The 17,160-nt window shown below is 45.2% G+C and overlaps 1 protein-coding gene across 1 annotated transcript in view; it reads right to left on the bottom strand.

Moving 5' to 3' along the window:
* Window positions 1-429: 429 nt before the first annotated feature.
* Window positions 430-17,160, bottom strand: part of LOC104163487 (ecto-NOX disulfide-thiol exchanger 2-like) — a gene marked incomplete at its 3' end in the record, with an annotated part of 31,620 nt that continues 14,889 nt past the window's right edge. Inside the window, exons 5-9 of the mRNA XM_009702512.1 lie at window positions 11,980-12,186; window positions 10,076-10,309; window positions 9,242-9,454; window positions 7,539-7,645; window positions 430-544 (exon numbers count right to left, since the gene is read on the bottom strand). Coding sequence (XP_009700814.1) covers window positions 430-544; window positions 7,539-7,645; window positions 9,242-9,454; window positions 10,076-10,309; window positions 11,980-12,186 — 876 coding nt within the window. The remainder of the gene's footprint in view (window positions 545-7,538; window positions 7,646-9,241; window positions 9,455-10,075; window positions 10,310-11,979; window positions 12,187-17,160) is intronic.

Genomic DNA, 17,160 nt, shown 5'->3' with positions numbered 1-17,160 from the left:
TATATAAAATAAATAATATACATATAGTTTCCAGGGTGAGCACCTGCTCTTTATGAATGCAAATAACTGACAGATTTTTGCCTGGTTATTTGGTCATCAGGTCTGCTCTTTGCTCCCACTCACCAACTGGCCACACAGAGCTGGGCTAGGCAAGGAGATTCTCTAAGCTCCTACTACAGCTGAGACTCACGCAAACATGCCTGTGCACTGGCAAGTTCAGGAACAGTGAGGGGGAAGCAGGACCACCGTTGGGCAAGAAAAGCCTTCCAACAACAGCCTATAAATACTCTCCCTAGCATAGCCCCTGGCAGTGGGAAATGCACCTGACCATCACTGACATTTTGGGGTACAAAAGTCAGAATGGGACTCCTGAAAGAAACCACTGAAGAGACAAGTACTCTGTTTATGAGCTGTAAAAAGTGATTTTACCAGATTCTTCTGTTTCTTTCATCTCTGATGGATCTTCTATTTCTTCGTCAGACATTTCCATTTCCTCCTCTCTTCGAATACCCATTAGTTCATCATTATGAATGTTACGAATTTCCTACGGTTCAGAAAGTAGAGGATTTTTTAAAATACACAATAGAAGGAACAGACTGGTTGGATAAACAGATGCTGCAATCTAAGTCTGCAATATGCAACTCCATGATACAAAAAAAAGAGGAAGTGATGAAAAAAATTTGGCACAGACTATTAATCAAGCACAATATCTAGCACGAGTCAATCCATCAATGCTATTGGTATTACCAATTCTTCCAACTCCCTTCTCCTCCTTGCCCACAGCGTAGTCCCTCGGTGACCCCTCTCCCCATACCCACACGTCTCTCCTATGTTTAGTGCTGCCCAACCTCATTCTCCACCGGGTCACTACCTCGTGTCTTCTTGCTTACAGCACACATCTACATCTAACTCCCATCAGTGCCGTCCCCTGCCCCGCACAGCCAAGGGCTGTACCGCTCCTATCCTTCCCTGCCCCACACTCCCCTGCTCAGCGCCTGTGAGGGATGCACCCGCTCCAAGCAAGTGGTACTTTGGTTCAGCCATCACCGACAAGGATGCCCAACTGACTCAGCCCTGCTGTGCAAACCATCAGAAATTGTGCCAGGCCGTATCTTCTCAGGAGCTAACAGTACCAGCCTGAGCTGGGCCTAGACCAGACTAACACCACTACAGCTGCACCCCTGCACATACGCTGAAGGCGCGTTTGGCTACGAGTCCATCACTTGACGCTACAAATAGCTGTAGCCCCCCAAGCCCACTGAGCTCTCCTGTACGGCAGCGGGCTGCACAGTGGGGATCTCCCTTCAGCAGGGACACCTCTCAAGGTCATCCCTCAAGGCCGAGACTCCCTTTACCTGGCATCTGCTATCTGTAACAAGGTAAGTGACACTTTATGTTATGCCCAAAAGTCTATCATATGCTAGCAACATTCATATTTTTATATATATCCAGCTATAGCTTAATTGTAAGTGTAGTAAGAAGTAGAGTGTTTGACTGCCATCTAGCCACTGCCAAAGTGCTGTTTAATTATATTCAATTATTGCTTAATCACCATTTGATTACCATTATCAGTCAATCATTGTTTAATTATCATTTGATCATTGTTTAATCATCAGTAGCTACCTCCTACACTGGTCCCTGAGCCACCCCAGCTCCTGCCTGTGTCCTTTCTGCTCCATTCACCGTGCCCAGGCAGAGCCGGCCCCATCCCTACCTGCTCCTCCAGACCAGACCCCCTGCTCCGGCCAGCTCATGCTAGGCAGAGACCAAGCTCTGCACAGACACACATCAGTCTGTTTGCAAGGCAAGGAAATGCCTTGCCCAGCCTCTCCATCCCCTCTGCAGAGCAGGAAAAGCAACATTCAGAAAACAACAGTCAGTTATTCAAGGAGATGGAGATGTCAAGAATACTTACTAGAGGCTAGCAGAGGCGGCCGGGTGTCCCTACCCAAGGTCAATTTACCACAACTTCACTTGGCTTATACACCCCAGAAACAGCCACAGGAGAAAAGATACAGAAGTTTCGCTTATGAAATAAAATTTGTGTCCAGCTCTTTGTAGATTTTACTCTAATGGCCTGAAACTTTCAAAAACTCTGCTTGCCAGCGCTGAGCACATGTCCACCAAGAGCAGCCAACAGGGAAAATGACCATGCTTTCAGCTTGGATGAACAGACACCTTGGGGACAGCAACGGGGAAAGGGCAAGAACAAGGCAGATCCGAGCACAATGGGCAGCGCTGCCTATGCTTCCAAGGCAACTGCTGCCTGCCCCAGAGACCACCTGTAAAATGGCAGCGGGTCAAAGATCAGAGGAAAATCTTCCCATCGTCTTTAACTGACTCTGCTGAACAGCTGAAAGCCTAAAGCGGCCTTGAAGCTGGCGAAGGCTGCGCAGAGCACAGCACCCAGCAGGGCCAGGCCTGGCTGGGTGGCACAGCAGGCTACGCCATGGTTCACCAGCACCCTGACGGCGCCCAAGGGGATCCCTGGGTGGGAGAGGAAAAAGTGTCAGAGAAACCAAACACTTGAGCAAGGTCCTTCCTAACCAAGGGAATATGCTGGCTGGTAGCGACTGTAGCATGGTGGTTCACTAGCTCTCAACCTTCCATTGCTTCTTAATGAGCTGCCTGCAGCTACAGGACCTGCCGGCACTGCCTGGGAAAACCACCTTAAGTCACCATTGACAAAGACAAAACCCTGGCCTAGCTAGCCTAACGACTCCCCAACACATACCTATTCCCTGAGCTGCCCACCAGGCTTTCCCCCGATGCGGTGATCCACAGAATTAAACTCTGCCAAAAGCTGTATGAATCCTGTGGGTCCACCTTCCTTTAAGAGAAGACCCTAAGCTGGGGGAGCCCAGCAGGCTGAGCCCAGCAGCAAGGACTCCTGGAAGAGGTCTCACCAGTGGTCTCTCAGCCAATTCCCACCTGGAGAACTTACCTTGGAACAAAAGACAGCTCCAAATGGAGAGAGTGCTCCCACCCCAGTCATAGTAAGCAATCTCAGTAAGCAGGAAAGAACAGGAGCACTAAGGCTCAAAGTAGAAGCATAATCTGAATCAGACTCTGTATCTGGTTTATCAGGTATAAAACGAAACGTTAGCTCCTCCTTTAGCTACTACGAAAGGTTTGACTCAGTGGGATTTGGAAAGAAAGTCCCAGAAGTGCAGTCTCACGGCGAGATCACAGCTGGAAATGTCCCAGGAAGACCCAGTCATTTTGAATTTTCCAACACTGCGGAGGGTCGATCATCTGCTTTTTGCCAGAAGGCCGCTGGCTGGGTATTATCCAACTCTACAGGCTTTTCTCAGGTGGTAGCTATATGGGAAGGTGGTCTGCACATGCCCAAACTAGCAGTGATCATGGATCACCAGCCTGTCAACTTTGCCCAGATTTACTTTTGATGTTAAATAATCTTAAAGGTGAAAGATGACTTCTGGGTTTGCCGGGATAGACTTGTTTTCCAAGCTTGTAATAAGGAACTCGATACCCAAGAAAAACACAGAACCACAGGAAGATTTACGCTAGAGGGAAGGGACGCCAACCAGAGGGACCTGGACAGGCTGGAGGAGTGGGCCCACGTGAACCTCATGAGGTTCAATAAGGCCAAGTGCAAGGTCCTGCAACTGTGGTCCCAGTATCGATACAGGCTGAGGGATGAACAGGTTGGGAGCAGCCCTGCAGAGAAGGACTTGGGGGTACTGGTGGGTGAACAACTGGACATGAGCCAGCAATGTGCGTTCACAGCCCAACCATGTCCTGGTCTGCATCACCATCAGTATGGCCAGCAGGCAGAGGGGGGGATTCTCTCCCTCTACTCCACTCTGATGAGACCCCCCTGGAGCACAGAAATGGTCCGAGGGCTGGAACCCCTCTGCTATGAACACCGGCTGAGAGAGCTGGGGTTGTTCAGCCTGGAGAAGAGAAGGCTCCAGGGAGACCTTAGAGCAGCCTTTCAATATATAACATGCAGAGAGGATATTGTGTCACTAAATTTGTGCTTCCCACAAAGGCTTTCCAATATATAAAGGGACCTACAAGAAAGACAGGGAGAGATTTTTTACCAAGGCCTGTAGTGACAGGACAAGGGGCAACAGCTTTAAACTAAAAGAGGGCAGGTTCAGACTGGACGCAAGGAAGAAATGTTTTACGATGAGGGTGGTGAGGCAGTGGCACAGGCTGCCCAGAGAAACTGTGGATGCCCCATCCTGGACGTGTTCAAGGTCAGGCTGGATGGAGCTTTGAGTAACCTGGTCTGGTGGGAGGTGTCCCTGCCCAGGGCAGGGGGGCGGGAACAGGATGGGTTTTAAGGTCCCTTCCAACCAAACCCTTCTGTGATTCTCTGGTTCTAGGCATAAGCACTCTGGAAGACAAGTCTTTTAAGAAACCATATGAAAGTTCCTAACAGAAATAACCTAACAGAACCAAACAGAAAACTTTATCATGTTTCTGCTTTGCAGACAAAGTTCAACGTTCTTTATTACTACACCATGAAGGTTAAGAAAGCAAAGCCCATACAGCCCTTATATGTGACCTCTTTCTTTATAGAGAGGAATTATACATATACAGTCTCTGTCCAGAAGAGAAATTTCTCCTCTCTATAAATCATGTTCTTATCTCAAATCTGTCATTTATGCCTTTGCAGACGAAATCTATGGGGAGGCTTAATCAGCTACTTGATGCATTTTTTTTCTGTCGGTTAACATTACACATACATTGGTGTATCAATGCGTCACCATTTCATTAAATATTAATGTTGACCTATACTAGAAAATAAGGATAACATACATCACAAACATTTTGCACTAACACCTAAGAGTGCTGGATTAATTACCATTTCACCAAAAATAAGCCTGTAAAATCCTTTCTACATGAAAATCTATAGTGATCCACTTCTTTCATTTCCATGCCTTGGTTGAGACAATCCCATGTCTTTCACAGAAACTAACACCTCTCAGATTAACAGGTTTCTTTTTAGACACTCATTACAGGCTCAGTAAAAAAAAAGATGGTATTTTAACACAGTTCAGACTAACAACCCAGACTAATGTTTTCAGAGGTGGTTTAAGCAGACCTGTCCTGTTTCACACTCGGACAAGACCAGGGTCTGAGACACAGTGCCTAGCACTGGATGAAGAAATGGTGAAAACTTACAAGCGATGCTCTGTGAGCTTGGTGTTCTTGCAGAGTCACAGCTACCTAATGAAATCACTAAACTTAACATTGTCATTTTCCAATACAAATGTACTGGAAATGGAAAATATTTGTGCGCCATTTCTTCTTCCCTGTTCTGAGTGTCATCAGGAAAGAAGTGATGATGGAAGTAATTTCTTCCAGACACATCAGCATACCCCACATGGGACTGATGTGCTACACAGGCAACTTCAGTACAGCCTAGCCTTCAAATCCCTAATAGAAATCAGTGTACGTGTCTGATGGACTGGTACACTGTGGGGATTTGGGTAGAATATATGTGCTCTCTGGCTTGGGGCTCTACTTTTGAGACAGACATCTGAATACTGCAGAAGAGAGATCTGAGAAGGAGTAGCTGAACAGGATTTCAGTATCGTACTGAAAGATTAACTGAACAAGACACTGCAGTTGAAAGCTAACCTTGCTCTTTATTTGCTGCTTTATGGCTTGCATATTAGAGTCCTTTTCCCTAGGAACAAACGAGCACTTCAGAATACATTTGTCTTTTACCACTGCCTTCACCTGGGTGAGTGTCATGAAGCACCTCCAGGCTTTCAGCTCTACCTAATCTATACAGGCAGACACAGGCACGCTCCTGCAGAATGACTGTGTGCTAGAAGTACTGAGTGCAATCCACAACCGGGAGTCAAAAAACTGGTCTTCCAGAGAATTACTGGGCACATTAGGCAAGCACTTCTTCAGTCGGTGCCTCCCCTTTCCCCATCTCAAGAGAGAACATTCACTACTGGCTGCACAGGGCTCTGGAAATCCACACGATGAGGTCCAGCAGTCAGCAACCTTTGCTTTCCAAGCAAGGGAACCAAAACAAAGAAAAATTACAATCCAAAGCTATCAGGCAGAGTAGGATTTCTTGCCCAAACCTGACTAATCAGCAGTGCGTGCAGACAAGACCCTCTCAGCTGTTTAGACATCTGTCATGGGAACACTTAGACAACAGTGCCAAACATCCAACTCCTTTCCAGTCCCTCAGCCACGACTGCCATCTTACACGTCCAGATTGATATTCCCAGCACGGCTTTGTTGAACACTGGCAACCCACTGGGCTGGAATCCTGCTTAAGGTTATGCTGAGATGCGAAAGCATCTGCTTTGCCTTATTTCTGACACATAAATTACAAGATCAGCTCCAAACTGCTAGTGTTTCTGCAGTGAATAAAGAATATTTCCAAACACAGCCCCCTGGATTTATGCTAAGAGGCAGGTAATTTTCATAGCAGATCTTTTCTGCACTTCAGATCTGGGTCCTACTACTTCAAAGTAGTCTTCATTGTCAGTGGTAAAAACTGATTCAAGCTCCACCCTACTTTAAAAGCTTAACGAGCAAGAAAAATACAATTTCTTGCTCTTTCCTTCAACACTACTCATACCCCAGAGTGACAATACTTCTGTTATCGCTTTGAGCATCAACCTTGCTAGGGAAGGGACACAAAAGCGAGACTCCAGGTGAGACAAGTTCTGACTAGAAGACCCACCACAGGGCTCTTCCACCACTCTTGGCAGTCCTCCATGTTCCCAGGAGCACAGCTATCTCCTCCCTTCTTCCTCAGGACAGACAAACATCAAGATGGGCTTCACTGCCAGATGCAGCCAAGCAATGTGACACCCCTACTATGTAGGTGACAGAAGGCAGTGCGTATTCCATCAGACCCCAGGACAAACATCTCCCAAACCCATCACTTTCCCAAAGAACAGCCTTTCTTTACCTTAGCTTTAGTTTTTCTGACATTGTGCCTGACTCCAGTAAGATTTGATAAGACCAAATAAGGGACTGAGAACTATTCTTCCTCCTGCAGGAGGAGCCGTTTGAGTGACATGCCTCCTTCTATCAACCCCACCCTTGTCACTGCCTTTAAATCCCATACTTCACTAGCAACGTTGCTGCATGGGATAAACACACAAATATGAGAACATCCTCCCTCAAGTTTTCCAGGCTGTCCAGCTGCAGTTATTTCCACCTCTCAAGTCTGTCAATAAGAGTGTGATAAAACAGATCTCTGACGATGCTTAGGGCTGGTTTCTTTTTTTCTAAACATCCCTCTAGAAATCCCTCTTGCTTTTACATTAAAAATAGCAGAAAACAGATCAATAATTATTATTGTGCACAACTTCAAACAGCATACAGATCTAAAGGTATTGCTACTAGTAACACAAATACCGAGAGAAAATTTATTACCTGTAACACAAGAGACGACTGAGTAATTCCCATCTTACACTGTCAATTAAGGTGTTGTTATCCATACGAGCATTGTGCAAACTTAACATCAATATCCTGACAAGAAAGAGACTGTGCTCGAGGATCTAACACAATAAAAAGTTACCAACCTCTGCTTGTTTGCACCACACGCTGATGTTCTTACGCTGAGCTTTCGTGAAATGGTCCCAAGCCTTTTGTTTGGAGGCAGAATGGTACACGGCCACTATCTGCTCGACTGTAGTATCAAATCAGCAGTCAAATCAGGCCAGAATATCATCCAGAGAGGGCGAACAAGAGGAGTAAAGGAGTAAAAAAGTGGAATCAGGCAGGTGGTTTGGCTAACCTTTTCTTATAACACTGTACTGTGCTGAAGCTATGCTCAGGAAAGGGACTTTGTGCCTGGAAAGAAAAGTGGGGACTTCACCAGGCCAGCATCAAATGCTCACAGAGTAATGATCAACTGGGAAAACGGCATCTGCTCTCAACTGGGAAAAAGGAAGGCACATGTTGCGATGAAAAAAATATTCAAATATGTTGCGCAACACTGCCTATGAGTGTAACAAGTACACCCGGGTAGCACTTGCTCTCTAAAATGGGACGATTAAGCACAATTGTGAAAGCTGGCACTTTGGATGTTCTTCTGCCCAGTGGGCACAGCCCCAAAGAACAGTGCCACAGTCTGAGCATGACCGCATCCCGCCTGCGCATACTACAGAAAAGGATTCTGGCATCAGCCATCAACTTTTTTTGTTCCTGAGGTTTATTCCCTCTGTTTATTTAGAAAATTTGCAGAGGTTTTTGGAAATACAAAGTGTCTCTCCTTGGATGAGAACTCACCCAACAGCAGAACGCACATCTACCTGATTTTTTTTTTTTTTTACATGCTTGTGATGTTGTAGTAGGCATAATTCTTACAAAATAAAAATCAACTCTCTGCCACCCTAGATTAAGTTAAGAGTGGCTGAGATATTAGTGGGTGTTTTACAGAGTGGAGCCACATGCTACTGTCTGTTACTACTTACTCTGCAGTGCTTACTGTATTTCCCTCTGGACCATGTGCCCGTATTTTTTACCATGAACAGAATTTTAAAAAAAATTTTTTTAAATTAATTATTAAACAAGTAATAGCCAAAATTATTGACCCAAAAGTTAAGAATGTTCACAACCTAACCAAGAGGCTCAAAGAGACTTAGTACTATTGTGGAGAAGGTACTCTGAAAGGTACTCAAAAAAAAAAGTGAAAAAATATTCAGACTTGCTAAAGAAAGGATGTGTAAGAGGCAATGAATGGTTTGAGGAACTCTTACAAGTCACATTCTGGAACTAATATAGCCCATGCCTCTTCCTTGATTCCATGGTTTAATAAACTACTGGGATTTGAAAGACCTGGGTTCAAAATGCTGGTCTGCAACAGGTTTTCAGTTGTGATTGAGAACAGTGTGTTGGGAACACTCTGCTGCATCCTACCTTTGGCGAATAAATCCTGTACACTTCGCAGGGGCACCAGATTACCAGGAACTTACCTTGTCTGTGCACAGAAGTAGAGTTGAAAAGATGACAGAACTACTAATAGACTATAATTAGAAGAGGAAAAAAATTAAGAATTCATTCTCTCCTCCCCCCAGATGTGGACTCTTACTCCAATAAAAAGTACCAAAATAAACTTTTGCCAAGTTAATGATACATGCTCATAAATTAACTGTAGCTGCACAGAAGCAATTACTACTTCTTCTCCTGGAGCCCTTCTAGCACGGCCTCTCAACACTCTAGAAATTAAGCGTCTTCCCTACAACAACAGGCAACCAACATTCAGCGTGGAAACACTACTCACACTGAACCAGAATCCCTGAGAGAGCAAGTTTGAATTTCTCTTTAGCTTCTTCCATCTCTTTCTCGTGAGCTGCTTTTTCGTTCACTAGTCTGCGAATGTGGCTGTTGGCCGACTGGATCATGGAGTAGAAGTTGTTGGCAGTCCTCCTGTTCACTTCTCCACGCTCTATCCAGGTCAGCAAGGTCTGGATGGCTTCTAAGAACTTTGTGTCATCTGCAGCAAGGACAGACATCTTTACACCACTGAAGTACAGGTTCACCTGTGCAGCTTTCAGATCCTTTCCCTGGCACTGCTGAACTGCTCTCTTTCAAAGGTCAACTTACTTCACAATTCTTGAAAGCACAGTATTATCTAAATACAAGGCTATACAAAGGAAGGTAAGTCTAACATCAAGCTGACAGAGCAAACCATCTGTTGAGGTACAACAAGAGGACCACCAACTGCTAGAAGCCTACTGGAAAACTCATATGCCTATTCAGACGTACTCTTTCACAAAAGAAAATATCCTCCAGCTCCAAAATCATCAGGCCACACATGGGTCTTAGGCTTCAAAGAAGGTCTTAGGACTTACACTAGTCCTTTTAACACGGATAAAAATGTTTCAGAAGAAACTGTTGTAGTCAAGTATAGGTTTGTTTTTACAAAACGACAAAAAATTCTGAACAAGAGAAGGCTAGGAGAGCTGCTGTGTGCAGTCTGAGGGCTCAGTCTGAATGAGCTCTGCAAGGACTAGCTGGCACCATTATTTCTGTTCAGCAAGGCAACCACTGGAGAATACAGATCTCTGTCCCAGCACCTGCACAGAAGGGCGGCCGTGCCCACAGAACCACTCACCTTTCAGTTTCTCAGCGACCACGCTACACTCATGGTCGGAGTAATGGACGATGGGAGGTGGGGAGGGTGGGCGGAAGCGCTCCTCTTCCAGCCTCCTGCGATGGCGTTCCTCCCTCGCCAGCATCCGCTGCTTACACTCCCACTCGTACAGATCATCCCGAGCCTGAGCAAAATCCACGTGCAAGCGCCCAGTATCCTTCTTGTCAGTGCTGGAGCCCAGCCTGATGCGATAGCCTGGCAGCGACGACAACAGTGTTCAGACAGGACAGGCGACTTACCTTTGGCTCCAACCACCCACCAGTGCCTGTGTCTCATCCCTAGAGAGCCAGAAAGCCCCTGAACAGAAGAGTTTACTGAAGGGTTTACTGCACAGAGAGTGGTGCTGGAAAAGGAAACATCGTTAGGGGGTTTGCTGCTATCTGCCTGTGTTTTGCACATGCTAGGCAAGATCTCATGTGGGCTGTTACTCCTCTAAACATTAGCAGGTACTTGGTCTCAAATAGCAACTGTTTAATTGCACATAACCTCTCAGGCTGTGGGACTAAGCCCAGCTGTTCACATGGGGAAGGCAGAACTGCCTTGGATTCTTCCACACTTTCACAAACTCCCAAAGTTGTGGATGGGAAGGGGGGAATGAGAGGTGAGACACAGCAAAGAGGGCAGCAGATGGAGAGTGGTTATCTTTGAAACAGCCCCCATTATCCGGTGGGAGCAGGGAATAAGGTCAGCAAATGTGCACGTCCACTGTGTGGGAACTCTTCTCACTAGCACAATTTGCAGGACTCCTTTTCTGGAGTTTCACATCAAACATCAAATCATTCAGGTGGGATGTATGAAGAAAATCTGAACTACAGACTTTGTACAAAGAACAAACCCAGACACAATGCTTGCATGTGCAGGACACTGATGACTACACACATGACCATGGCTTTGAGCAGCAGGAACTATAAGCAGAGAACGCCTCCAGCTAAAGAGGCAGTATTGGCTACGTAGAAGCAGTAACTGTAAATACAGATGGCTCTTACTAACAGGGCATTGCAAGTCTAACTCAATTCAACTGGTTGTAAGCATTGCATCTCATTCCAGAGACAGTCGAAATAGACTACAGAAAAGTTTCCATTATTTTAAACAGCAAAGAGCACTTCCCTCACTTATCTTGACAGTCTCATCTCTCTGGAAAGGGTATGGGCTTTGGAGGCAGTACCCTGGTTTGTTAGTGTACTGAAAGAAAGGATTTCGAAGGGGTTTTAGCATGGAAACAGAAAGTACTACTGTATTTTTCTAGAATGGTGAAGAGGCAGGTGAAGAGGCCCGGCTGCTCAGGGCAGATGTAACCAGCACAGCAAATGCAGGCTTGCCTGGAAATACACAATCTGCCAGCCAAGCAGAGTCTGTGAACACCAACTGTGAGGTCTCTGTCCTCCATGAAATGAACCTCTTAAAACCTTATGGAGGCAGAACAGGGGCTCCCTAGGCAAAAGGAGCCCAGGTGTTTCAGCTCTGATGACTAACAAGCAAAAAAATACTGATGAAAGTCAAGCACACCATCCAATTAACAAGCAATTGACACCAATTGCAAGTTTTTGTAGGACCCTTAAGCATTTTCTACAGAATTGGCTGAACATTTATCCAGGTAAGATGGGGATGGACTCTGATTGTACCTCATCCCAGTATTTTGTAGAGGTTTGCAGCACCCAAGGTAACAAAGCATTGCTATCTTTCCTATCGGGAGCTGTTTTCATGTACTTAAGCAGAAATGCAACAGCAGCAGGAAAAGAGGCGAACTGACACAACATTAGACAAATCTTCCAGTTGTAGCAAAGCCTATCATTATGACTATAAAGAAGTCATTACATTTCCATCCCAGAATTTTAAGCTGCCATCTGAGTCAGAAATATACCTACCAGAAAGATAAAGTGCCTTGTCCACCATGAACTCCTCAGCAAAGCGGATATGACAGAAATTCTTCTTACTCTTTCGAATAGCTATGACTTCCCCACACTGTTCAAACACTTCCATAATGATCTGCTCAGTTCCGTTTTCCGGCAGTCCTCCAACAAACACCGTCTTACACCCTGGGGGCCTCTCTCTTGTTGCTGGAGGGGGAAGATCTGAAGAGAGCAAGAGAGAGAAAGCAGACCAGGTTAGTTTTTGGGTTGTCAGCACACGTTCCTTCCATCTGCCCACCTTTCCTGAGAGAGGACCATACCTTCCTGGCTTCCTTCAAACATACACCTAGCTACGCTGCACTCGACTTTACCAAGCAGCAGATCTATGGCACTACTGAGGTGCTATACGAAAATAAGCACGTTTACCAGCCTGTTTCCAAACAAAGGATCTCAAGAGTCTGAAGCCCTCCAAACACTCTCCCTAGTGCAAGCAAAGGCTCACTGAGCTCCTGTCATAGAACGTCAGCAGCACCAGGACCTCAAAACTTTATCATGAGAGGTGTTATACAAGCACAGCTTAAAGGACATCCCAACATAAAGAATACACAGAAAACATATACAGAGGATCCTAAAGGGCAAAAAGCTATACAGAAGTCCGTAAAGGGTACAAAAGTATTAATGTTAAGGAAAGGTCATGAATCAAATTTAGACTGAAAAGATATCATGGAAGGAAGAGATGAAGGAAATGGGTATAGCCAAGAGGTGTAGAAGGAATCAATCATTTTTTTACCTGTATGGCTAAAACGAACCACAGAACATAAAAGCAGGCTGAAAGTTAAGCCTAGTTCACCAGAAGCAGGGTGCCATGTATGCACACCTACCCACCTGTAACACTGCAGCACACAAAAGAGACTGCGTGAGACTGCTGTCACTTGGAGAAGTGTTTCTCCAGCACCGAACTCATTTCCATGCTCAGTGCTCGCCTGGCAAGTGCGGTGAGACCCTCCCAACTCAGTACGTGAAGGCCGAGAAGGATTATGTGCTTGTTACCTGGTGTTTCTTAATATCTGGAAAATCCTGCATGAATTTCAGTGCTGAGATCCATTGCCCCTCGTTAAGTTCACAGAACTACACCACTTACATATTTATTTAACAAAGTAGTTGTATTACATTCTTCTAATTCTTTGGCATATTTCCAGCAAAGTTCTTCCAAAAGCAGTTACTGGGATTATTTTCTTTTTGTTTGGAAATGGCTCCTTTTGGTTCCCACATCAAGCCTGGCCACTGACTTGCTACAGCCTTATGAAACAACACCCTTAACCTTTTCTGTAAACTCCAGTACTGCGCCAGCGGTTCCTTTTAACGCCCTACTCTTTCACTTCACAACAGAAGCTGCACAGCAGCGCCTGGCCAGGAGCTCACCCAGTCCAGTGCCAGCTTGTAGCAAGGGTCTCCAGGAAGGACTCATAAGCTCTATGAGATGCTGAGGCTGTTATCTCAGGATAACATTGACCACAGCTGCTAGGTTTTCCCTGAAAACCTGAGATCCAAGTTTAATCCCCTTTCCAGTACAGCTTCGCAACCTCAAAGTAGTCAGAGGGAATGTTTGATATCAGTATCAATTTTTCTTGGAAACTTCCTAAACTACCAGCCCTGATCACATCTCCACAGTCTAACATTTGTATTGAACACAGTTTTACACAGACCGTATCTCAGATCAAAGGACATATGTTAGGTCTGCCATAAGTACATGAAACACAAGATAACAGCTGTAACAGAGGATGCTGAACCCACACTATCCACATTTTGCAAAAATCCATTCCCAAAATAATCGGAATAGGACTTCTTTTAAAATTTTCTGCTAGACTGGCTCAGAGGAAGAGAGATTTCACCCTGGCAAATACCCCTGACAGTTATTTGTCAGGAATTAACATTTCAGACTGCATTCATTTGCAACGCCACACTAAAGGAGGGATTAAAGCAGCAGGAGAACCAGAGGAGGACAAAAGTCCCAGGAAACAGGACCAAGCACGTCTCTTGGAGCCACGAACAGAAACGTACGGGTCTGGATGAAGTCAAGAGCCACTTTGCTACAAGAAGGGGAGGGAAAGGTCTTCAAAGCAGATAAAACATCACTGGAAGCAACCTGCAGCACCAAGAAATGTCAGTAGCCCTGATGGATGAGAAAGAGTATGGAGAGTACAAATACAGGAGAAGGGAAGCAGGAAGAGACATGCATGCAGGAGCACCTCGGTGGGAGTTCAGCCTACACCACGTACACAGACCTTAGGCTGAAAAATCACTGTGAGCGTGGCTAGGAGAAATCTGGGAGGAATACATACCTCAAAAGCAGTGTCCGAGTGTTACTGTGACGGTTACTTGTTTGCCATCATGAAGAGATGCATTTTGTTACACATTCGGAGGCCAGGAAGGGACTAACAGCACATCTTCCTTCTGACACAGTATTCGAAATTCTTGAACTGGCTCATCAACAAGTATTTAATTTTAAAAAAAAAAAAACAAACCCCAACGTAAAAAAAGGCAAAACTGTTTCCAGGACAGCGAGACAGGTTTTCTTCTGGGGATGGTGAACTAAGAGATAAAACAGACTGGACATTGCAAGAGTTTTGTTTAAAATGCTGGGCACAGGAGCACCACAGACTCCCGTTGCTGGGAGCCCATCAGGCTCAGGTGCCATCTGCTGGCACCTTCTTATGAATTATACATAGACACGCAGTCACAAACACTTCCCATATTACTCTCTGCATAACGAAAGCCTCTTATTTCCAGCGAAGAGCACCTCTTCTGAAAAAATTAAGTTGTCATTTTTCATGTAATACCTGACTTGGCAGAGGAAAAACTGCTGAGTGTAGGGGACTGCATCCTAGGCCACAGAAAGAGAGGTCACCAGAATACATGGTAAGGGACAGAACTGCATTTCACTTTTACATAAAGGCATGCTCTGAAGTTGCTTTCTGACAAAGACTGTAAGCCCACTCTCCCCAAAGCAGTGTCAGGTCTCACAGTGATATTTGGCAAAATACTGACCAGCTCCAGGCTACAGCCTGGCTGGCTGCTGGAATAAAAATATTAATCAGCCTTCAGGTGAAGCAGATTGTCTCATGGCCACAACAGTTTGTTACTAATTACCAGACTGGGAACTAGCTTCACACCACCACTTAGCAAAATCAACTAAACTCTGTACTGCAACTGTGGACACCGCAGACTTACCTGCTCAAGCTACACCTGCGCACAGAGATCCATACCACCTATGAAAGACACGTCCATGCAGATATGTCTAATTTAGGCTACAGCCAAGACAATTGTCTAGGTTTCTTTCATGGCTAAGGGATGAAAACAGGCTCCTTCAGAAGTATTGCTTTATCTTGTAGGTAGATGTCTAGAATAGACAAATCATCACCAAATACTGACCTCTCTCCTTCAGCTGTAAAGGGAGTCTGGAAGATTAATCCAGATAGTAAACATGCTGAGATGGAACACACTTCACCTAATTTTAGATACCTTCAGCATAGGTTTCCCCACAAGCTAGTCACTCTGTGCTCCCCTTATAATCGTAAGAGCTGGGCAGCAAGGCCTGGGGAGACTCATCTTCCTCAAAAGCAGACAAAAATATTTGCTCATACAAACTGCCCCAAACTCCACTAATTGCTCTCTAGTGATGCCAAAGGGGCTGCAGGTGCCAAATGGAAAGGTCAATGGTGAGGACAGCCTAGAAAAAAAGGTAAGAATAGGTTCATCTGGACCATCTCAAGCTCCTTCTGAGTGGCCACTCCTGGCAGTAAAATTTGTCAGGATTATCCTGACAAAGATAATGACAAAGTTGTACGGGCAAAATCATCTCTGCCACGCAAGCACGTCACCGGGGAGAAAACACCAGCAGTTGAGTGTCAACACGGGATGCTTGAAGAGCCAAAAGGATGAAGAACGATTAATTAGGGATGAGAAGCTGAACTGACACTGAGGGATAAAGCTTCTTGCCTAAAGGGTCTGCACAGGTAAAATCCTTAACAGCAAAACTAGCATTAGGATTTATGCTTCCTTCTTTCTGATCTCTGGAAAATAAGGAAATATTCCTCTAGTTTCCTGAGACAGAGTCACTGAGGTCTGCAATCAACATCCAGATTCTCAGGATGGAGAGACAGAGGCCATAACACGCTAAGACACACATACCAGAACGTGACAGAACAAAACCAATGTCGCTCCTACACTCTCCCAAGGGCATATGAGACCACGACAACGGGATAAGGCCGAGGCCTCGCCAAGCACTCAGGAGGTATTGCCATGGGGGCTGGCACTGATGTCCCACTGCTGTTTGTTTCTGCAGTTGCCACTGTGGGCCAAAGGTATTTGTTTACTGAGCAGAGAGAGACTAAACCCTTCCAGTCCCAGCTGCTTTCTTTGGGGCTTGCCCTTGAAAAAACAATATTTAATATTGATTTTCTTCCTCCCCTTCAGAGAGCCAACAGTGACAAGACGTTCCTAAGTAGTGCCCACCTGGACAGCCTACCTCCTCCAGGGCTCCAGCTGGAGCAGGGCAGTGAGTCAGAAGGCAAAGCTCTGCCCTCTAAAACAGAGAGGTTTTAGCAGCTTGCCAAGAGCAAGCAACCTGTAGACAAGCAGTAATCATTTTGTGAAAGTAACGAACCAAATTTAAGATGGTTTTCACATGGCAGTCTTGGCCTTGGCCTTTTCACAAAGGCAGAATTGACCTCGAGAGTTCAGCACTGGTCAGAGTAATAAATGAACTAGAACCTGTATGCCAAAGCAAGGGGGAAAAAAAAAAGCCTCCCCCTGCAAGCCTAACTGGATGAGTAACCACTCCAAAAAAGACTTCAGAAATACACATAAAGAGTCTGCAACAAACAGAAAGGAACTGATTACCATAGAAACATATATGTTAGAAGCAGAAAGAGTGAAGGCAAGGTAAGATTTCACTGGAAAAAAGTAATCAAGATGGTCTAGAATCTTTTAATGGAAATTAATACAAGTACCAAGAAGTCCCTCAGCCAGAAAAATCCCAAAGTCCAAAAAACAAAGGACAGACCGCATGCAAAGTATGTAACCAATACACATCTCTTCTAACAGCAATAGCTAAGGATATCCTCCAAAGCCAAGAAATGAGATCTCCTACTTATTTCTAACACATCTACATTTTGTTGGCTATTTCATCCCCTT

The sequence above is a fragment of the Cariama cristata genome, unplaced genomic scaffold, assembly GCF_000690535.1.
Source record: "Cariama cristata isolate BGI_N322 unplaced genomic scaffold, ASM69053v1 scaffold17806, whole genome shotgun sequence".
Taxonomy (NCBI): Eukaryota; Metazoa; Chordata; class Aves; order Cariamiformes; family Cariamidae; genus Cariama; species Cariama cristata.
The sequence above is the reverse complement of the archived record's forward strand: the minus strand, read 5'-3'. Positions and strand labels throughout refer to the sequence as shown.